This window comes from Motacilla alba, chromosome 15 (genome assembly GCF_015832195.1).
Source record: "Motacilla alba alba isolate MOTALB_02 chromosome 15, Motacilla_alba_V1.0_pri, whole genome shotgun sequence".
Classification (NCBI taxonomy): Eukaryota; Metazoa; Chordata; class Aves; order Passeriformes; family Motacillidae; genus Motacilla; species Motacilla alba.
In genome coordinates, this window is record NC_052030.1 from 3,237,262 (window position 1) to 3,260,806 (window position 23,545).

The window sequence follows — 23,545 nt, forward strand, 5'->3', positions numbered from 1 at the left end:
CTGAATAGGGTGGTAAAATTGCCACTGGCAAATGAAACACAGAGAAATGGTTCTTTTAATAATTCTTTACCATTTTACTGTTCTTCCTGCTGTGACTGATAAATGCTTTACTGGCCTGAATGATATTAACATAATCCCCTCCTTGAAATGTGAGAGCTATTATGATAATTTTCACCCTTATTTCTGTTATTGGGGGGGAAAAAAGCTACATGAGTACCAAAACTGATAATTATTTGTGCATTGGGAGCTTAGTCCCAAAAGGCACACAGGAGTGTGAAAAATCTGAGATAATTGTCATTTATATCTTGTTTTCACAGGGTTGGATTTCAGCAATTTGTGCAAACTCTGAGTATCTCGGTGGGGAAGGACTTGCTTGAATACATGTTTTAATGTTTCCAATATATACCCATTTAGGTTCTAATGTAGTAGTCTTTGCTGTAAATATGTGATTTTACTGGGAAGGAAGCTGGGTTTTTTCATCAGTGGGCTGGGCTGGATGCAGAGCTTGGAGTTGTGGTGTGGTAAATCCATGGGGCAAATGGGTTTAAATTACAAACTTTCTCTACACATTCCTCTACCTATATGTGGAAACAGGACTGTATCCTCCTTCCCAGTCATCTGTCATTTTCTCCCTCCACTTACTTCCAGTTTCTACCATCAGGCTGAGGGTAGAGATCAGGAGCAGCTCTGGAGTTGGGTTATGAAGGAGTTTCCCACTAGGTGGTAGTGAAGAGGATCATGTGTCACTGTCCCTTGTAATTAGGTTTGTAAAGGGGAATCCCACAAGGATCTTACAAGCAAATAGCTTACTGTAGCTCCCAGCTGTACAGTCAGAAGTGGATCTCTTGATTTTTGGGTTTTTTCCTTCCTTTTCTACTCCTGTCCGTGCTATTTGTTCCTTCCTGAACAAAGCAGGGTTGACAACTCTACCTGTCATGTCCTTTCCTGAAGGGTGAAGTGTCTACATGAAGCTCCTCTAGCTCCTTCCACCTCCATTACAGCAGAATCAAGACCTGGTTAGCTAAATGTCATCTGCTGACATTTAAACAACTTGGAGGTGAGGACTCTTTGTAGCCAGTGCTTTCATCTGATTTTTCTCTACCATGCTTACCTCTGGGAGCTGCCCTTCCAAATATAAAAATAATTTAAAAAATGGTTTTGTTTGCTGCTAGTTCTGAAATACCTTGACAAGTGTAAGTAAAGCATCAGTCTACATCAAAGGTTCCAGGCAGAACAGGTGCTTTGAGAGGACTTTGTAATGTCAGAGTAAACTGTCACTGAAATTCAGACTAAAGCTCTCTTGTCCAAAGAGAGACTGTACAAAATATACACTGGGAAAATTATCTGAGGAATGCAAGCAAGCAGTGCTCCAGTTTGTAGCTGAGAGTAGATGCTCGCTCTGCAGGGAGGAATTTCTCCTGTGAATTCATCCCACTGCTATCCTGTAATGATAGAGCAAGCTTGCAAAATCATTTAATAGTCTAGTCACAAAGCCTGAGATGCTGGAAAGAAATTATACTTTAATTGCTCATCAGCTATAAATCATTTGTGCCAAATTAATGTGCTGGAAATTTTGCAAGACTGAGAAACTGGAAGCTATTTCAATATGAACACAAAGCAGGGATATTGTTTCATAGATACCAATATCAATTTTACATCCTTCTCAGCAAAAAGAAAATTAGGAAAAGCTCTTTAGTATCAAGACAAGGCTGAAGACTGATTTATCTTTCATTGATTTAAAAGGACTGAGAAGTTCTTTTTCCTTTACATTTACTCTGTTATAATCAATGAAAAAGGTAGCACCAACAGGCGTTCCAGGCATCCAGGTTTGCACCACAGTAGAGTGAGGATTCCAAATTATTTATTTATTATCTAAGCATTTCTGCTGTGCTGAGGAGAACAAAAGCAGGGAACTTATCCATTGTGCAAATCCTACCTAAAGCCTGAGATTTTTGTTTTTTAGACAGGGGATATGTGTATGTGGGAACAACAGTTTCCCCCCAAACTCACAGATTGGGCTGTGGACCCCACTGTTCCAGCTCTGAGCATGACTCCTGCCTTCTCCTCTCATTGCACCAAAGCTCACCCGATACCGAGATGGGCACAGGGACTGCGCCAGCCGAGGGCAGAGGTCAAACGGGGCAGGAAGTTTCTCCAGCTAGTCCAGCCTGAACTGGATGGGAGGAAAGTTTAGCATTCCTCACCCTCTCATCCTCGCAGCACCCCCAGCTGCCAGGACTGAGCCCAGCAGGGATCCAGTGACCCAGGCAGGCATGGTACTCTTGGGAGCGTTTCCACCTCACGGCTGATAAATCCGATTCCCAAACGGATTTAGTAAGTGGGTAAAGTGCTGATTATGCCAGGAGCTCTAAGGTCATTCCTGTCCACAAGGCCAAAGGGCTGGCAAAACCACTGAGGCTTTGGATGCTGAAGTGACACAACCCTATCACTTGTTTTGAAAGCATAAAGATAGAGGGGGAGAAACCCTCAGAGTCCATCTTAATAAAAGCCTTGTTTAACTGGAGCACAGGAGTCCCAGGCCCTCCCTCCACCAAGAACAAGTAAATCTGTGTTGCACGTGCATCATCTTCCTGCTGCAGCTCCCCAAAACTTCAGGTAGCTGCAACACTTTGCAGTTTGCTCTGTATTGACTGATGAGCAGAGCTAGCAGGGATGAAGTGATCTGCTCAGGATTACACAGCAACTGGTGACACAGCAAAGATGAACAGGGACATTCCTTACTTTTAGTCCTCTGTCATGACCACACACCAGCCTAAGGTTTTCCCATTTAAGAGAATAAATGAGATGGACAGCATGAAAATATTTTATTCAATCCACTAATAGGAATAAACAAAAGTGGACTCCAAATTTCAGAGGCATCTGGCATCCCTGCAGATGCAATAAGAATGTCCCAATGTCCCATTATATTTTGGAAGATTTTAACAAAATTCTGTCAAGGCATAGAATTTCTTCATACTTGTTTTTAAAATAATTTAAAATAAAATTAAAAAAAAATTAAATTTTTTAAAACAAATACCTATTTTTACCAGCCCTGTGCATTTGTTCTTCTATTTATATTTGATGCAGTTACCTCACCTCTAGCTGTATGTTCAAACTAGCTGTTCTCCCTCCCACACTGAAAGGGACAATGAGCAGGAACACACAGCTGGACTGGAACAATTGACCCAAGCTCTGCAAAGCCCCACTTGCACAAAATTGCTGCAAGTGAACTCCCAGGAGGTAAGGATTACTCACGTGAGCAAACAGCAAAAAGCGCTGGTTCTGCATTTGGCAGAAACAGAATGAAGGGTTTGGCAGCAGAAACCAGACCAATATCAACGCTGCAGTTTCTCTGCCTGAGACTCGCACAGGTTTAATATCAGGCTGGTGATAAAATGAAGCACGTGATTTTTATTTGGTCAAAGTATTTGGAATGTTATTTTCCTTCCCTGAAAAAAAAAAAATATTTTTTTTGAGCATTTGATCCTATTGATATTACTTGGTTTCAAAGATTCAAAAATACAGCACTCTCTAGAAACACCTGTGCATCTGATGCATTAACAGCGCAGGAATTATTAGGAATTATTTTACATGGAGGGTGCATTTGGCGCCCACCCCGCGTCCCGAGGAAGCCCGCGGCACAGCGATCTCCCGGGAAGGCAGGGGCTCCTGCGGGACGCTGGAAATCCGCGCCAGGGCAGCGGGAGCGGCCCCCGAGCGCCCCGAGCTCAGTGTCGGGCCGGCGGGGCCGAGCCGGCCGCGCTCGCCCTCTCCGGCCCCGCGCAAGGCCGGGGAGCTGCGGGAAAGGAAACGCCGCCTCGGGATTCGCCTCGGGAGCCGCGGCTCCTCGCCGGCAGCCCCCAGCCCCAAAACCCCCCCGCGGCTAGCGCCGCTTTTCTGCCGGAGGAAGCTCCGTGCGCCCCCTCTCCCGCGGCCCCGAGCGGCGAGGCTGCGGCGCGGCCTCCGCGGGGAACCCGCCCGGGCCCGAGCACCGGCCCCGCCGCCGCCTCCCCACGGCGCCTGCGCGCGGCCGGCGGCGGCGGCACGTGAAGGTGTTGTGGGCACGTGACCGCGCGCGCCGCTCGGGCCCCGCCCCTCGGCGCGGCTCCGCCCCCGCCGTGCGCGAGCGCGGGCACGCGGCGCGGCCTGGCCCGGCCGCCCGGTGCCGCCGCTTCCCGCCCCCGCCCCGCCCCGCGTCGCCGTCGCCGCCGCCGCCGCCGCCCCGCCGGCCATGAGACCCCGCCGGCGCCCTAGCGCGGCCCCGCGTCGCGGCTGGTGAGCCTCCGCCCGCCCCGCCGCCACCATCGCCCTTCCCGCCCGCGCGGGGACCCCCCCTCGGCTCCCCTCCCTCCTCACAGCCGCCGCCATGTTGGGCCGGGAGCCGCAGCGGGGCCGCCACTGAGCCCCGGAGCCTGCGAGGAGGAGGCGGAGGAGGAGCTCGGGCCCGGCCGCCCCGCAGAGCCCAGCGCCGGCCGCCCAGCCGCAGCCATGGCGGAGCAGACCTACTCCTGGTGAGCCGCGGGGCCGAGGCCGCGGGGGGTCCGGCCCGGCCGGGCCTCGCCGAGCGCGGCCCCACGCGGAGACGGTGCCCTGGGCGGGGGGGGCGCCCGGCGGTGGGGGGCTGCGGCGGGGGCCGGGGCATGAAGGAGCACGCTGGTGGAGGGGCTGCGGGCTGAGGGTTCGGCGCGGCTGAGGAGGAGGGATTAGGGGGAAAGGAGGAGGGACGGGGCGGCCGGGCTGTGCAGATCCCCCCCCGCCGGCAGCCGGGCAGCGGGAGAGGAGCGGCGGAGCATTGGCGTGGCTGTCACCCCCTGTCCCGGAGGGCTCCGTGTGGGCTGATCTCTGCACGGCCGGCGCCGCGATCCGCCGGGCCTGGAGAGGGACGGGAGCTCGTTCACGGCTGTGAGGCTGCAGGTCACCTCTGCCTAAAGGGAGATTTATGCCAGCACAGGCTGGTAAGTCGGAGGCATGTGTGTGTGTTTTCGCCTAGCGACAATAGGCTTGGTCCGTGTACAGGAAATAGAACGATGAGGAAGAGACCAGTTCCTGTGGAAAGACATGAAGTATAGCAAATGAGAGGGCATTTTTTTCTGTGTCCTGACACTGTCTCGGGCCTAGCTGGCAGTGGATAAAAGAGACGAGGTGCAGTTTCTTCCTATAAATTTGAGGGTTTTGTTCTGTTGTGGATCACAGCCAAAATACCTCAAATAATTTACCTGCGCATCATCTCTATTGACCTGACCACTGCAGCAATTTATTGTTATATTCTCACTGCATTTTAAATCCAGTGATGTCATCCAGCGTCGTTTCCTAGATTTTTTTTTGAAAAAAGTTACTTGTTTTGAAATAAGTCCCTTATTAAAAAGTAATTAAATCTTAGTTTTTGACCTTGGTGTGTGCTGAATGTGGAGAAGGACTTAAGCATGAAAAAAATATCCCTGTTCTGAATGGTTACATTACTTTTCAAAACTTGGAACCCAGTAGGGATTTCTCTTCTGCCACATGTTGAGACTTTGCAGCCCCTTCTTCCCTTTTCTGTCTCTTCTCCGTCAAGAACCAGCATTTGTATCAGTCTTCTGCTTTTTAGATATTCTTATTTTGTTTCACAAGCTCAGTTCAGGCAGTGGTCTGGTCTGCTTTAAAATAGCAGTGAAAAGATAACTCTTTTGACTTAAAAGTTCATTTACATATTGACACAGTAAATGAATATTGGTACAGATTTAGGCAGTTTAATGTAGTTCAGTTAAATGTGTCTTAGTGTGTTTTAACTGCAGAATGAAATGATAAATTCATAAACTCTTGGATTTGTCAGCTTTCTGGAAAGACATAAATGAAACAAAATGTCAGTTATACATTATTTTAATCATAACTGATTTGCTGTTTTGAATGAGTGTTTTTGCCATAGTAATAGTCTAAAGGGAGGATTTTAAACAGAGAGAAGGATTTGCTCTTCTGTAGGTTGTGTATTTTAGGGGAAAGAAATTTTCATTTAAGGTCTTCACTGTGCTAGGTGGATCTGAGGAATGGAAGTTCTTTCTTACAGTACTGAGGTTGTAGCAGAATGAGGACATGATGTGTCTTAAAACCCTATAATTTTAGGTCTGTGTTCTCTGTGGTGTCCTCATGGACCTGAGCTTTCTGTCACTTTGCATTTTTACCTGTACTTGGTCTTGCCTGGGAGCCATGGGAGCAGTGGACAGGGCAAAAATCCAGTTTCAGTCATGCTCTCTTCTCTGTGGGCATTTCATTACTTACACTTCCAACAACAGTCTTGCCTCAGTTTACTTACAGTTGTGGTGGTGCAGCTCAGAGTTGGCCAGTGCTTCAGCACTTTGAGGAGAAGCGTGCGCTTTGTCCTCAGGAGGCTGCTGCTCGTGTGCGGCACAGCTGTGCCTGGGAGCTGGTGCAGGAGCTCTCTCTGGAAGTTGGCTGATCCCATCCTGTCCACTTGTCAGACCTGGGACTTTCTCTGTTGCAAAGGCAGCTTTCCAGGAGCAGGTGTGTTGTGTGGTGCAGTGTCCAGCTGCTGTACACATTCCTTATTTCACATCTCAAAATGCATCATCTGGCATTCTGAGAGATCCTTTCACGCTTCTGTCTCTGCAGGGATGTAAATTGGTTCCCAGCTGCAGTAGCACTTCCCTTTTGTCCAGGTACAAAGGGTTGGTTCCATCTTTTTGTCCCTAACTGTCTGCATGTGTTGTTGAGCCACTGCAGCTTCATAAGGTATGATAAAAGCGTATTGTGAGTTTAATTTTTTGAAAAAAAAAAAGTCTCAGTTGTGTTAAATATACTTTGAAAAAAGGTACTTGCCAGCTGTGATTAGTGGACATGGGCATTGGCAAACATGAAAAATAGGGCTTATTTCAGTGACTGACAGTCTTGTTAATTATGCTGTTTCCAAGAGATGAGAACTAATTCTCATATTGCTTTATTTATTGGTTTGTAAATATGAATCTGAGATTTTAAGGTAGGGTTATGTATTTATTTTAAATCCCAAGTGAACTGAATGCAATTACTTTCTTTTATTAAGATACTATAAGAAGGAGAGAGTTGAGCTTTTTCCCCATCTCTTCCATAGTTTTAAATACATGAGTTGTCTTTTGACACTGTTCCTGTAAGGTATTTCTTCTGACAACTTGTTTTTTTCTTCAGTAGTGCCCACACCTGTAACCATATGTACTTTTATTTAACTCTTTTTCAGCATCTTAAGTTATCTTGCTGAGCCAGTATTTCAGATAGAGATGTCTTATCCTGAAAGGAGGCTCTGCTGAGAATGTTGCTGGTGAAAAAGAATACTGTCATCCTGGAAAAACTAATTTTAATGTGAAATGTGGGATAAGTCCCAGATGGAAATACTCTTTCAAAGAATGTGGACTTTTTGTAAAGAAAGGGTGTTTGAATCAAATGCTTGTCAGTAGTGAGAAGAGAAACTTTCTTTGTCAAATTCCTGCACTAATAAAAGGAAAGGAGAGCTGTGTACAATACTGCTGCATGGCAAGGTTGCTCATGATTTTGTAGATTAAATAAGAGCTAAAATTAGTTTTCTTCAAGTAGAATAGAATGGGAGAGGAAAGAGGTTGTTGAATACCCATTTTCCCCTTGCTTCCTGTCTGTGCTTCAGCAAGGAAATGGAACTGAGTAGTGACAAAAGGTTCTGCTACAGCAGAGGAGGGAATAAGCATCAGCAGAGCAGTGTGTATATATATATGTATGTATATATGTATATATATGTATGTGTGTGTGTGGAAGAGATTAGTAAATACCAAGAAATTTATCTTCAGGCACCTAACTGTTGGAAGTGTGACAGCAGATGAGTATGGAAGCAGCAGGACCTAGGTCATTACTTTGCAAAATACTTGGTCTGTCCTTAATTTCCAGCATTTTGTGGTGAATTGTTTGTGCTGGAGCCTGTTGAGAAGGCCCAGCACCATTCCTATCTTGTTTATCTCCAGTTGGTAGTGTTTAGTGTTTTTCGAGGCCTGATGTAACACCCCCTCCTTTTTACTGCTGCCCAGTCTGGCAATAGAGATTGCTTTGTTCTTTTTTTTTTTGCCCTTTGAATGCACAAAAGATTTTCACAGCTTCCTACATTGGTGAAGAGCAAAGAAGGGGCTTTCTACACCAAAATCAAATGTATTTTTAATATTTCCTTTCCAAGAGTGTTGTATAAGGGTAATACGGATTGCCGTGCGTGCGTGCCCTCTCAGGGTGGTGGCTGGGAGACAGACTGGGAGGGCAAGCTAAGAACAAAAAGAGAAGGCACTGTATTGAGTCACTAATCTTAAAAACAACTGAACTCCCTCTTAAATGTTATAGTCAGTGGGATGATTCTTGCATTAGCCATCAAATGTTTCATGAGTGAAATGGTGATATATTTAGAAGCTTCTCTTCATAATGCAAAGGGTGTGGAAATTAAATCTAATGATGTGTCAGAGTAATCAATAAAATTACTGGGTTTTGGAATAAGTGTAAATGTACAGTGCTGTCTTTGCTCCTGGGAGAATTCAAATTGGTTGGTGTTAGAAGTCTTTCTGGATTCAGAGGTCTGAGAATTTGCTTTGATTGCAATTAAGCGTTTAACATGCTGCTGCCATGAATTAAAATGCAGTTTCTTCCAGAAGACTCAGGTGATGCTTTCAAGTCTTAGTTGGCTGGATTAGATGTGTATGTGGCAGGGCAGGGAGTAAGAGGAGCTACAGCTTGTTGACAGAACTTGTCAAATACTAGTAAAATAATTTTTTGCATTCAAGATTTTTTACTTGTTTGTTCAGTTTAGTTTGGGAGATCTTAACTGACAAGTTAAGGTGTTTGGAGGATGGGAGGCAGTTTACAACAGAAAACAAATAATTCACCTGAATTTTTAAAATATTGCACTTGATAGGCAACAGATTGCAAAGCGCCTGGGTGAAATTCTGTTGTGCTGTTGTCAGAAATCTGTCATGAGCTCCTGGCATGCAAACGTGGAGTTTGGCCCTTAATCTTGCATTTTTCAGGAACTGAAATTACCGGCCACATTCCATTTTAAGGATTGTTAGGAGCCTCCTGAGAACAAGGATGTCATTGTACGAATGTGCGTGAGTATCTAGCATGAGAAAAGTGACTTAAACCTCAGTAGATTTGAGAATATCAGGTTTAGAGTTCATATGTTTGTCTTTCAGGACTAGTCTCACCTCGCTTGTTCGTTTCCCTCCCTGGAGCTTTTGCTATCTGGGGCTGTGTGTCATGTAGACAGGGCACTGTCTTCAGCCCTGGGCTGAAAGACAAATAAAGCAAAGTGCATGGGATAAGAAGAAGTTTACAGTAACTTGAATGTACATGTGTATAGTGACTGATAAGCACAAGGGAAAAAGTCCTCCTTTCAGTGTTTGTTAATTGTAAGGCTGTATTTACTAATATATTAATAATTATTTAAGAAAAAATTAAAGTGAAGAACAGAAATCAATATTCTCTTGGTGCTAGTGTGCAGTACCTCTTTTAATTTTGATTTCCGTCACCTATTTTAATTAAAATTTCTATCAGTTCTGCATTTAACCTTTTCAGGGTACTGTGGTAATAAAAGTTAATGGTTCCTTTAGTTCTACCCCGTGACTGGAGATGTTGGCTAGGATGCAGGAGATCAGTTCCATCCCCCAGGGTTTCTGGCCTTGCATCTCTCACCTTCTAGGGGAGTGTTCTCATCACCAAACTATGTGTTATTCAGAGGCTGGGCTTTGTGTGTCCACTTAAATCTCTTTCACTTCATATAAAATACTGTAAATATTTGCTGGGCCAAGAGGCAGGCATGCCTTTCTGCCTGGGATTGGCAGACACCTGGATTCCCCTTCCCGCCTGGATAAAAACCTGGTTTGGAACACTGAGGGGTCTGTAGTTTGTGGGGATAGTTCAGGCTGCTTTTCTAGGGATGAAAGGTTGAATTTCCATGAACAGAAGATGACCTGAATATGATCTCTTGTGTCACGGGTAAATGAGTGCTTAGGTGTGTGGATCCACCAATATCAATACTTGTTCTTGAGGTTTGTGTGAGGATTGATGGACCTGAGAACATCTCTTTCTTCTGCTGAAGCATAGGATCCAACAAATTGCTTATTTTGTGCACTTTGGGATTTTGGTATGAGTTAAGCAGCCTTATGCTGTTGGAATTTGAGGAATTTTGTGGTGACCACCAGACAAATTAATTGAGGATATTGAGTCGAGATAAGTTGTATTTTGGTGAATGCCACCATTTTTAATACTAGATTCAAGTGCTGAAAACTCAGTCATTTGTCACTGAAACACAATGCCAAAAAATGGGTATTAAGGAAAACTTCTACAAAAAGTACTTTGAAAAATGTGTCATGCTTTTTAAAATGCAGTGATTTTTATTTCCTGAAATTTGACAGAAGAGCAGAGCAGACTCTGGTCTTTTTCAATACCTCAGCTATTTTAAATCATTATTTTGATAATGTGATGTGTCAACATCTGTGGCATAGGTGTCGTTGTCTTTATTGTCCTTTGACATTTTGTGATGACTCTAAGCATTGTAATATACTCTAAAAGCAAATAATTGGCACAAATTGTTTAGTCAAAACAGTCTAATTTGTTTCTGGCGGCATATGAGGAAAGTTTCCATGAAGAACCAAGGGTGAAATTTGCAGAAACAAGTTGTGCACATTTTCTTTCTGCGGCTACATGGCTGTAGTGTCAGTGATTGGGATTAAAATGTGCAGCGAGCCAGGCAGTGCTGGGCGTTGCGTGGAGTGAAGCACAGGCTGCTGTGCAGCTGGACGGGATCCAGGCAGTCAGACAGACTCTGCAAGGTGATGATTTAATAAGATTAATGGAGCATATGTGTTGTTGCAACACTTGCCGATTCCCTTTCTCTTTAATTCTTCCAAGGGTGCTTGTGTTGATGATCTCTTCTTCTAAATCGTTGGTGTCTGTGCCTGAAATACTCTGATCTGCCAGCCCAGGTTCTCCCTCCCTTCATGAGCCTCCCGAGAGCAGCTCGGCTCTCACCATACATTAAGTGTCTCCTTGTCTGCTAGAACCACCATGATGACATTATCCCAGAGCTCATTAATTGTGTAGCTGTGTTGCTGTCATCTCCATTATTAGATTCTGTTGAGTATTTCTTTTTAGGGCCAGACTCATGCCTGAGGTCTCAGATTCCCTTGGATGGCCTCCGTATCTGTGTGTCACATTAAGTGGTACGGTATAGACAGGGCTGTCAGAAAGTCAGAACCTTCTGCTGACTCTTTGGAGGGATACTTTGTAACTGATAACTAACCAAGTAAACATTGTTCATATCCTGCAACAAGGATACAAATAATAAATGTATGGAATAAGGCTGAAGTGACTTTTTTTTTCAGGATGTCAGAAAGGAGGTACTTTAAAACCATCACAGCCAGTGTCATAAAGTAGGAGAGAATGCACTAAGATGATTGTCTACTGTACACTGTTATCCTTAAGCTTCATGTAGAAGTTGAAGGGATAAAATCACATCTCAGAGTTTGTATATGATAGCATTTTCCCTGACCAGTGGAATCTGAAAGGAAAATTACACTGTTTGACTCACATTTTTTTCCTACTGTGACTCCAGGTTTGGATATTCTTCCTTTTCTTCCTGTAGCTAGTATAGACTTTTGACCCAAAAAGTTATTTTCTCATGCAAGCAGGTATGTAGCCAAAGACTGGGAAAGGATTCTCTTCCAGTTTTATGCCATAACCTTGTTCCTGCAGGTGCTTCCACAGCAAAGGTTGTGTGGGGGAAGCAGGAGGAGACCCAGGGGACTCCACCCTCTGTTCATGCACAGTCTTTAACTTTAGCCAGGAGTTGGCAAGCTTACCTTACTTACTCAAGAAATAGGCTCTATTTCAGTTCATCTAAAAGGAAAAACTAGTTCTGTGCAGCATTAACTACTGTCTGGTAAAGGTAAGCATCCTGCAGTCCTCTTAGTTGTACTCAGTTAGTGCTTCTCTGCATGCTGATTTTGGAAGTCCAGATTTCCTTCTTCATTCCTACATATTCTGCTGGTTTTTGAACAGAAGTATCTTTAAAAAGTCCTTCTGTTCATCTGATAACTAGCCAGCAGGTGACTTCTAGTAAATTTGCAATGATACATAATTTTAAGTATATTTCAAACTATTTCAGGAGTTTAGAGATCAACAGAAATGTTAAGAATTGATAGTGTTTGACTGAATCACAGGAGTCTGGGAGCTCTGCTTGTGACATTTTCTCATGACAGTAGTACTGCAAATAGCAGCATCATGTTAGAATAGCAAAAACTTGTCAGTGTGGATTCATGGTGCAGTGTGGTTTCAGGTGGTACAAAAAATCAAGTGATCTCAGCATGTAAATTTGGGGCACGTTTCTCTACAGCAGTGACGTTTAGCACAGACAGTTTTGCAGAGGGGTTCTCTACATGGGTTTAGCTAGTAGCAAGTGTGTGTCCTCAGGAATTTTTTTTCGTTTCAGTCATTACTGGAATAATAAGCCCAGCTGACTCCAGTTGAGATAGCACAGCTTGGATAAGAACCAGCATTACAAAATGTTTGAGCTCTGCAGCAGTGCAATTAGCAGGACAGAGGTGAACGCAGCAGCTGAATTATGGCTCCACTCAGTTCTGGTGTCTGTGGCTCCTGGCCATCTGACATTCCTTCTGTCAGATAGACAGCCCAGGCTTAAAACTTGAATTTATCTGGAAACTTTAGTAGGGGGTAGAAATTCAACAGTGAATTCTGAGTAATTATTGTGGTTAGTACCAGCCAGCTGTTGATACAGATCTGTTGGATGTATAAGACCAAAGCTCAGTGGTGAGTTGTTACACAAAGGAGTGATTTTACTAGAGCCACTTTCAGGTTACAGTTGTGATTTATCTCACCGTCATCTCTGTCAGACCCATTTGGCAAGATAAAATAGGCGTAGTGTGACTTTGACTTATTTAGTCAATGGGAAGTCCCTTCTCTAGGTCACTGTTAGCTAAAGGTGAGGTAGGTGAAGTAGCAGGAGGCAAAGGAGCAAACAGAGCTGGCTTATGTTGGATTTCTGTGGCCTGTGTTGCAGGCTGGTGAGGTGAGGCGTGTCTGTCTTGCTTTCTAGGTTTGATGGCGCAAGGTCATTCTGGTCCTTTTTAGCAGTTTAGATTGATGGCTGTGTGCTGGAGGAGAGATTTTCTGCTGCCTGAACTCTCCTTGAGGTGGCTGATCCTATACCTCCACTTGAATAGCTGCTCGGAAGAGTTACCACAAGGGGCTAAAAGCTCTCATGGGGAACATTATGATCTCTGCAGGGTTTTGAAGATGAAGAGTAGAATCTAATTAAGCTTTATGGTGAAAATAGTTTAAAGAGTGCTTTTTTCTTCAAGAAAAAGGAAACTTTAAAGCTAAATAGTGAAGAGCTGAACTTTTTTTTTCTTTAAATTTCTGCTAAGTTGACTACTTCTAAAGCAGATGCAGCTATAAGCAGTTACAGATGGTACAGAACAGAAAGATAGTCTTCACCATACTTAAGTGCCTTAGAAGAACCCCAGTGTTAGTATTCCAGCTAGTTATCTTTCACTTTATTTTTTACTTTTTTGCAGATAAAAAAAGCATGCTACCTTAAAGCTGAATCAAAAGATGAAAAGAGTCTGCTATAAACTAAAAATATTTCTCTGCAGGGGGCTTTACTGGAAAATGTTTCATGAGATTTCCAAAACACCCTCTTTAAAGAATGTTCCTGCTTTTTGTTGTCACAAGAAAAGCTTCTTAGCTATTTGGGCAAGAGTTTGTTGAAAACAGTCTCTGTCTGTTCTGCTACCTGTTTTTTGCCCCTGGAACTGACTCAGCTGCCGTAACCCTGGCACTTGGGTGTGTGAATGTTCTGTGCTTCTGCACACAGTTTGTGAGGCAGCAATCAGGCCCTGGCCAGTTGAGCTCAGGACAACTCAAGACCATTTTTTTTTTTGAGTTCGCCTCTCAGCAGGAGGTGGCAAAAGCAGGGTGCCTGTTTTGATGGTCTGTATTTTGTATTTTCGTGCCAGCTGAATCCCCTTGTGGCTTGGTGCAGTTGTGAATAGTCATGTTAATTTCAGAATCTCACCAGTCATCATCTGACAGCATGAATTTGTCTTAATGTAGGGCCAGCATGATTGAAGCTGCTTAAATCTGGCTGGGCAGATTGGTTACTCTGTAGCTTTGACTGATACAGGTGTGTACTTGTACCACTGTCACTGGAGAGTCATAGTTGGGCGCTGATGATGTTAGCACATTCTTTTATGGAATGTTGATAAAATAATGTTTCATTCTACCCAGGCAGTGATAAAGTATGTAATCCTGTGCTGTGTGAGTAAAGCTGCTCCTCAGTAGCATCCAGAGCTGCTCTTTCTGACAAGGTCCTATTGGTCAGTTTGGCTTTGGCTGTTGATTGTAAGGCATGACTGGTAAATGCTTTGATTAAACTATTAGTTGTTAGTTTTACTTTTTTATCTGACTTCTGAATACATTGCTAAAAAGAGTTTGGATTTCTAAGCACATAATCCATAAATATCAGTGTCAGGGGTATGAGGTGTGGTTTTGGTTTGGCTTTTTAAATCAACAGTAGAGTCAATATAGGTGAGAAAACATCCTGTTTTCTGTGATAAAAACAACCAACCTCTTTCATAGACAGCCCACTACATCTTGATAACAACAACAACAACAAAAAAAAAATTAGTATCATGGTATTCTGCATATTTGTAACTTAAGTGCAAGAATTGTTGTGGAAATGAAACCTCCAAATTAGACATTTTTATATTTATTGGGATGGAAGGATGTGTTTTGTCTAGGAAGCAATGTAGTGCTCAGATCAATATCCTCCATACCTGAGGGGGACTCTGTGATGTCTTTGTACACTAAGTTTTGGGTGAATCAGTTAGGCCAGCTGCTTTTTTTAACCTGTGTAATCTACAAAGTGATGATTCCCAGTTTAGGGAAAAGCTAGAGACCCTGGAGTCTTTGCTATGGTATCTCCTGTTCTAGGTGTTAACCCAGTAGTGCCTGCATGTATGTATGTGTTAACCTTTTGTCTCATTCATTGCCAAAAACACCTGTATCTCACGGATAAACCAGCTGTGTGGTTCTGCTACAACTATTCTTGCTCTTTCTTGCTCTGAACCACTGTTTTTCTTCGGTTACTGCATTTGCTTTATGAGGAGGCAGTGTCTTAGCAAGGAGATGGGATTTGCAGCACTTCCTGCTGTCAGAGTTCTGCTCTGCATGACCAGCTCTGTCACTTACGAAAGAAATGTTATGAATGTGAATAAACCCTTCTTCTATTAGTCCTTCACTGCAGTGAGTAATATACTCCAGATAGTTAGAACAAAGTTAGATGGAAGAATTTCTCTACTGCTGGTATGTTGTGAGTGACCAAGTCCAGAACGGGGCACAGGCTTTGTGGTGGTCTGGGACGGGTTGTTCTCCTGCAGTGCAGCTTTGATTAGAATCCTGGGATGCCTGTGCAAGATGAGGAGCAGGGCTAGAGTAAGAGCCTGGGGATAAAGGATGGAGCTGGTAAAGGTGAAGAAGTTAAGTAGGAATTTGCACAGGCTGTCTTTAGGTAGTACTTTGAGAGCAAGTTAGGCCACTCAAGTATCATCTGTATGGCTTGAGTGAAACTGTACACATCAGAGAGGATCAACTTCATCTTCTGGTTTTGGCTTCTGGATAAGTGCAAGTGATCAATTATGGCATCAAGTAGGGGTATTCCTCTGTGTGCTTGTAAGGAAACCTGCTGTACTTGTTGTGTGTGTTCTTTCTGTGTTGCTTCAGATGGAGATAATACATCCTTTGGTCTGAACTTTTTTGGTTTAGTCTGTTACCCACCTCTCTGCATCCCATAAGAAGTCAGATTACAGATTTATGAATATTTTTGTCATAAAGATTGAAGTAGTCCCTTTGCACAGTGTGTTGTTCCCTGTCCAAGCAAAGCTGCCAAACTATTACACATTTGTCTTGCAGAGCATTACAAAAAGATTTTCAAAGTGAAGTTGTTCATGAGGTCCTCAGAGGCGACCCAGCCTGTCGTGTGTGTGCTGCTGGGTTATTTGTGCTGCTCAGCCGGGGCAGTGGCAGCTCTTGGTGCAGTGACAGAGCAGTGAGCTCAGCTCACACCTTGGCAGGTGTCAGACAGGCTGAGCGTGCAAAGTCTGCGCTTGCTCTGGCTGGGCTGAGGGACAGTCTGAGAACAGCATTGCTGTGGGGCTCTTGGCAGAGCAGTGCAGGCCAACAAGAATTGCTCTGTATATCCTGAGAGTCATCCCTTCCTGCCACATAATAATCTGTTTTCTTTTGTCCTTTTTTGACTGCTTACTGGCACTGTGACAACCATAATATTCTGTGTATGATGGAACACTGTCAATAAACGTGCCCGGGATGATGCGCCTGCCTCAGCTGCACTTCAGATGAACTTAGCCCTGGATCTGCAGCACATTCTGGCTCTTGGGTAACGTGGCTCTTAGAGGACCAAGACAAGGGTGGAGTTGGGCAATTCATTGTGCAGAGTTTTCAGATTGAACAACCTTATTCAGAAAAATGGCACTTCTGGACTTGGATTGCTGACAGTGTCTGGGATGAGGCTGAATTGCATGAAAAGAAGACAGGCTATGTTTTCTTATGTTAAAGACTCAGTTGCCTGGAATCTGGTTCAAATAACTTACTGCTCCAGTTCTGGAAGACACTAATACAGTTCCCTTTCATTAGGGTTGAAGTGTGAAAATTTGTTATCCCTTGTTGCTAATAGAAGCCCTCATTTTGCTGATTGTAGTTCAGCTATTGGAAGTTTTTTTGTAATGAAATTTTTCAGTGCTGTTAGGAAACTGGCTGCTGATGTCCTGTATCTTGGTACTGCATAGGAAATGGATAGCTCTGGAGGAGCGGGATTCTAGAACTCCATGACAATCTATTTATAGTGTCTATATGACTGATTTGGAAAGGCTGCAGTGCTATAGTCTTTCCAGAATTCTTGAAGTGAGATCACAGAGTCTCCTGACCCCTCTGGACACTGAATAATGCCCCAAATCATCCAAAGAGATCCAACTTTTCCTTCATTTCTGTGGCTGTTAATTCTTTTGATGACAGTTTCTAAAGAGAGAGGAACTAAGGAAATAATTTAAAAATAGTTGTAGGAATGATGTGAATTCATGGATCTTAGCTAGTGTGGCACCTTATCAAGGAAGTGATGTCCTTCATTTTTTCTGTGCAAGCTGTAAAATGAAGCAGGTGTTGTAGTTGTAGACACCTGAGGACAGTAACTCTGCAAAATGCCCAACTAGTAGAAATTCATAGTGCTCTTGTTTTGGAAACAAAAGTTGCTTTGAGTAGTAGATGTTTTGTAACTAAAAGTGTCTTGGGTATATATATTGAGGTATTTTTAGTAATCAGTGCTGAGTGGATGTTTTCTTGATGATGGGGAATTTTTAACGTGTTGTAACTAGGCCTTTTTTTTTCTTTTAAAAAAATCTTACTAAACTTAATGATATGCCACCCACCCATTTCTGATACAAGGCAAGTGGGCTAAGACCGAATGGTGATAAAAATCCCACACAACTCTTAATGCCATTTTCAATTTTCTTCAAAAAAGTAATCTTTCAAGTTGCTTTGTAAGATTTAAATGTATCAGAAATTGCTTTTGATTTTGCAATTAGGGAATTGACCAAACTGAATTGGGTTCCATTCTTTCCAAGAGTAAGGATCCCATGGATGTGAAGGTGTGCTGGGTAAGGCTGAAGGAGGGTGGTGTGTTTTGGTTGCTGTGTGGTTGTGGTGTGGTTCTGAGTTCCTCTTGAAGTGTTGCTGTGGTTGAGATCAGTGACAGACCCTTTTTGCTGCCAGCCAAACTGCTTTCACTGCTGGAAAGGTAGAACTCTCTGAAGCAGAAAATGTGAACAGAACGGCTAAGAAACCCTTTCTGACACTGTGTTGGCTGGATTTAAGATCCGTGTTGTTTTCATGACATCAAGAGAGAATTGGAAGTGCATGCTATCAGTAGAGTTTAGTGACTGGCTAATCAGTCACCTGCTTTGCTTAGTAACAAGTGTTGTGTTCTGTACCAGGTGTAATTTCCACACTAAGGCACATTCCATACAGGCACAATGGAAATGAGGAGCCGGTGTGTGTGTGTGTGTGTGTTTGGTGGAATGCTTTCTATACTTCAGGGCATTTGCTTGGGCTGGGGGCTTTTTGTTGTATTTCCTTCTTTCTTTTAACAATTGATAATTGTTTAACCCCTTGAAAGAAAATAATTGCTACTGGATGGCTTCTGCTATGACATCAGAAGTCTGTAATCAACTGCTACAGACCCTGCTGTTTTGCCACAATTTGCCTGTGACAGTTGTCTGAAGATTGTTAGGAACTAGCTCAGTTGTGCTTGGCCTTTTCCAGGCATAGTTACTTATATTTCTCATAGCTCACCATGAGAAGCATCACAGCATTCATGTACCTGTATTGTGTTTTGAAAAGAAATTTTTCACTTGTGCAGTAGTCTAGCCTTGGATGTGGTAGAGAGGCTTATATTTTTATTTGTCTTTTCCTAATAATGTCTCAGGAGGTGCCTCTCCAGCCAGCGTCTTCTTTGAACTTTCAGGGAAATTATCATTCTGTGCTTTGAAAATTTCCATGGCAAATAATTTATGCTGCTAATTAAGGCACTGCTAGAATTGCACAGAGAGATGGGCAGGGAAGGAATACAGCTTACTTGTGCTCACAATTTATCTGTCTTATAAATTTATGGAACAGCTACTGCCAAGGCGGATCGTGGTTTACCAGCGAAGATATATGACCTTCTGATTCATGGTATCTGTCTCCTGAAGGGAGGAGAGAAGAGCCAGACGTGTTTTGTCTGGTCCATATGGAGGCACGGTGCCCCTGCCAAATTTGTGTTCCACAAGAGAGGAGCACATCGAGAGACACCCTTCTGCTCAGTACTGAGGGCTTGGAACAGGGAAGGCCATGAGGTCCCTGTGGAACTGGTGACTGGCGGTTTCATGCTGAGCAGAGTTTCTTACGCAGGTCTTGCAAACCCCAAGGAGACTCTTTTGTAACTGTGAAATGAATGGGAAGCCATTGCACAGTCTGGTAAATGAGTAATAAATCCAGCAGACTGTTTTGGTGTTGGCTGGAGTGAGAAAGAGAAATTAGACCCGATTAAGGTATGTGCTTAACACCAGGGAAGTATCAACACTAAAAAAAGTTGATGGCAGTGTCTCTGTTGTCCATGTGTAACAGTGGAGACTCTGAAACTAATAATTCTGTGCTATGTTGTAACTGTGTATCATGAGCCAGATACTATTTCTGCTTTTTTTTTTCTTTTCCTGTTGTTATGGGTAAGATGAGTTAAATTCCATCTTGTCTGAAATTTGCTGGGTAATTTGTATACTATTACTAAATCTTGTTTGATAGAAAAATATTAAAAACATCAGCTTTACCAATGGCATTGTGGTGGTTCATACTGCACCGTGTCTGGAACTGGGTTGTACTGCCATTGCACACTCACTGCAGAAAATCAAATGCCTGATATTGAAAAAGAATGTTTTTCTTGTGTTTCTTCTTAATAAAAGACGATGTTTTTCTTTGTAAGGGCCTGTGTGATTAGATGTTTATCCTGTGCTCCCAGGAGAGCAGACGTTGTGGTTCATATTTTCTGTTTTGTGAAACAAGATTTCATATAGCTGACTACGTCTCTGGAATCTGTGTCATTCTCCCCCTAAAATGAACTGAAAGCAAATTGGCTTTCTAAAACATGAAAGAAGCCTGGAGCAAACTCTTTGTCATCACATTCCTGGTCAAATCCAGCATTTGCCTTCCACTGAGTTTCTAATATTTAGTAATGTCTGTGGTTTCCCATGGGGTTGCTTAGGTGAGCATAATAAGTGAGAGCTGTTGAAAGAGAGGAACGAAGGCTTCATCATGAGCTGAATTGAGCAAAAACTCTTGGGGGTTGCGTGCATATTTTGCATGTAGTTCTTTAAAATCATGCTGCTTTTAATCCAGTGTTTCTTTCCTTTGCAATTATTAATCAGAGACAGAAAATACCAACTGTTATTAATGGGGTGATTATTCACATCAACTACATTTTAAACTTCAGCTCCAGGACTGCATAAATGCCTGAAGGGAATGGAGAGAGCAGAGGACTCTTGTCAGCCCTGGGCAGGTGTGTGTCCTTCTGCACTGACTGCTGGGGCACTGCTCTTGCAAGTGAAGGGCTTCAGGTGCCCCCAGAAGAGGGACTTGAATAACCTGTGTCCATTTGTCTGAACATGACAAGTTTATAGGTAGCATGGCAGTTCCAAAAAAAGGGAACAGTTCCCATCTACCTGCTGAGGTGCCAGCAAATGCTGGTTGCTGACTGAGAACTTGGCTCTGACTTGCAGAAGTGCAACCTCAGCATGTCCTGCTGCATTACTAGCCTTAAGAGGTACATAGTTCCATACATGTTTGGTATTTTTAGAACTGGTTTGGGGTTGAAAATATGTTTTATAAGAGTTATACTGTTATATTTAAAAGAAATTTTGGGAGATATTAGAGAAAAATATCTGGACAAACCAGTGTTCAATCTTGAGTAAAAAAAGTTCACTTTGAAGTAAACTTCTCTTCATTTTTTCATCTACAAATTCTATCTCTCATCTTTTTGTCACATTTTTCTCTCTTTCTCATCTTAAAATGTTGCCCAACTTTGTTAATTTTGCATAATTATTTGTCTTCCTTGCATTTTAAATACTTTTATTTAGAACTGTCTTAAAATACAGACAACAAAACAGGCAGGGAAAATGTCTGAAACTTTGAGCTGTTGTGATTTTTGTTGTTGTTCTGCTTAATCCTGTGCAACACAAATTGCAGTTGCTCAGGCATAAAATCATAACTTAAAAAGTCTCCCCAGTGTTGAAGAGTGATGAGATAGTATTTTAAAAGCAGCTTAAAATTTGTTTTAGCTACATCCTTGTGGTGCTTTACTTCTTACACAAAAGTAGTTTTCAAATAAAACATAAAGGATGATTAAGGGATATTAAATTTTTTTTTTAATTTTACTTTGTTCGCAGTCAAATCTGAATAACGTTATGAAAGTGAAATAGCATTTTAATATTATTTTGGTCTCAAAATAGCATATTGTTTCTAGGTACAGGAATCAGTGCGTGTGGCAAACTCACTGTGAATTGTGTCTAAATTTAGTAGGTGTCTTCAACAATCAACCAGAAATTCGAATGTTCAAATCATCTTTGTCATCTTGCTACTACATTTTCTTGAGTTTAACTTTTATTGGAGTGAGTTTATGTTCTAGTTCTGATGTGAGCGCTTCTGCCTGAAGGGTGCTCTGGAATGATGACTGTTCCGAGGGTGAACTTGGTTATTTTTAGGAAGGTTAAACATCTGGATGTTCACTACAGAACCTTTTCCAATAAAGCATTTTTGTTTCTGAGCAAGAAATACCAGCAGAATTGCAGATGCAGCACAACAGAGTGTAATCTCTGCCTTCCCAGGGCACTTGGGTATTTTCAGATACCAAGATTGCTCTGTTGCTTAAAGTACCTCTGGGATTACAGAAGGATATTGGGAGGATTTAGCTCTGTAGTATTTTTGTAGGTGGCTTTGAGACTTTGGATTCCAGAGCTGGGATGAAACCAAGCAGAGGTGCCAAATTAGGGGTGGTTATGGGGGACACAAGGATTATATTTAAAATGTTTCTAAGACTCCACATGTTTGCATTCTGGCTGGAAAAAAAAAAAATTGATTGAAGTTAATTGATTGGAGAAAATTGTTCTCTATCAGTGTTAAACAGTTTCCTGGATTCAGAAATTTAAAAACTGGTAGAGGCACCATATAGGATTTGGAGTAGAAAATGTAAGTAGTATGTAATGATTTTAAGTCTTTCCCTTATATGTTGTATGTGTATGGGAACAAAACCCTTGAGGTAAATTGTGCAAGTTAAATGAATTAAAACTGAAATGACTTCAAAAAGAGGCTGGCTTCTCTTTTGTGAGCTGTCTTACACCCTGGATTATACACAATACTGCTTTTAAAATGGATCCTGCCTGCTTAGTTTGAATTGCTAGATCAAAAGTCTTATGAAAATATGCTAATGTGCAATGAAACTACTGATTGCTGAGACATTGCATTTCCAGCTCAGGGTTATTTTTCTCCCATAGCAGTTTCCAAGTGCTGCTTAAAAGAACTGTGGCAACCCCTTTCTATTTTCTCAGTACATTTTGAATGTCCTTTGCTCTATACTCTTTATTTCCTTAAGCAGGAAAACTTCAGATTTTCAAATGTTAGTTACTATTCCAGTTTTCTAATACTGTTGACAAAATGTTAAATCTGCTTCTGGTGGGAGGCAATTTTTAAAACTAATGATAAATAGGTGTTTTATGTACCCCTTGAGGATATCAAAACTCTTGTGTGTACATGCTGAAAGGTTTCTGTCTCTCCAGCTGTGTATTTGCTGGTGTGATAAGAGATTGCTCCTCCCCACAAATACAGTTCGATTTCCCTTGTTTGAATGTTGATAGTGGGAGACTGTTGCCAAGTTGAAAAGACTGTTTTGTTTATTTGAAGTGTTTAAATCCAGTCGCTCACTTTGATTTGTGTTTCGTTGTTTGCTCCATACATTACATGAAAATGTGAATTGAAACAGATGGTGAAAGATCAGCATTGAGGCTTCCGCATGTAAAATTTCCTGGAAAGAGTCTTCTACTATGGCATCAGCAGTCTGTGTTCAAAACCACATCGTGTTTGTTTTATAGTAGCTCCTGGATGCCAGGCATATATTAAGTTGTTCTGAGCCTGCTGCTGCATGGACATCCCTATTGAGCCCAGGAGTTCTGTGTTTTTCCTAAAATAATTGAGCTGTTAATTCCCTAATCCTTGGAGAAATTAGTTTAAGTTAATGTCAAAATCAGAGGCCATTGCTTCTGTGGGTTCAGAATTCATACTAAAGTGTCTGTTCACTCTTTTCAAAGCAATCCTGTTAAAGATGGAAAGAACAGAAGTTCACCTGGCTTGCATTTATGTGTTTTCCTTTGTATCCCTGTGGTTGGAAGTGTCATGATTTTTACTAACTCCTGAAAAATCTGATGTGGCTGCTCCTGTCAGGGCTGGACTGGCATTTTGTCTGGGTTCGGTTTATGCTGGTAAAGATGTAATCTGACTCTGCTGTGACATTTAATGAATATTGAGGGAAAAACTTCTTTTTAGAAGTGGATCTCTGCTGTGTTGCTATTTCTCTAGCCTAAAACACCCATTAAAGGAGTACTGCTTGAATTAATGAAATGAGTATTTAGAATGACTGGTGCAAATTAGTGGATGACCTGAAACAGGAGAGAACTTACTTTCCTGTGAAATGGTATCTCAATGTCTTTACCTAGAAATTTGCTTTTTAAAAGGCAAACATTTTGTCCAGTAAAAATAGTATTTTGGTTTTGTTTGGGATTTCTAGTAGTTTTCAAGCCTGGCTATCCCTGGGTTTGCAGGCTATTACAGACTCACCCTGTGTGTTGTCTGATGCTGGGGTGTACATTTCAGTTCTGTGTTTGTAGAAGGAGAATGATCCGTAATGAAA

At 42.5% G+C, this 23,545-nt stretch overlaps 1 protein-coding gene across 3 annotated transcripts in view; it reads left to right on the forward strand.

Annotated features, from left to right (window-relative positions):
* Positions 1 to 4,201: 4,201 nt before the first annotated feature.
* Positions 4,202 to 23,545, forward strand: part of SPPL3 (signal peptide peptidase like 3) — a 56,240-nt gene continuing 36,896 nt past the window's right edge. Inside the window, exon 1 of one of the 3 annotated variants that reach the window (XM_038152426.1) lies at positions 4,202 to 4,955. Coding sequence is in view for 2 of the 3 variants with exons in the window: in XM_038152424.1 (XP_038008352.1) it covers positions 4,489 to 4,511 (23 nt within the window). In the remaining variant the exon portion in view is untranslated. The remainder of the gene's footprint in view (positions 4,956 to 23,545) is intronic. The other 2 variants (XM_038152424.1, XM_038152425.1) reach the window with 2 other exon arrangements.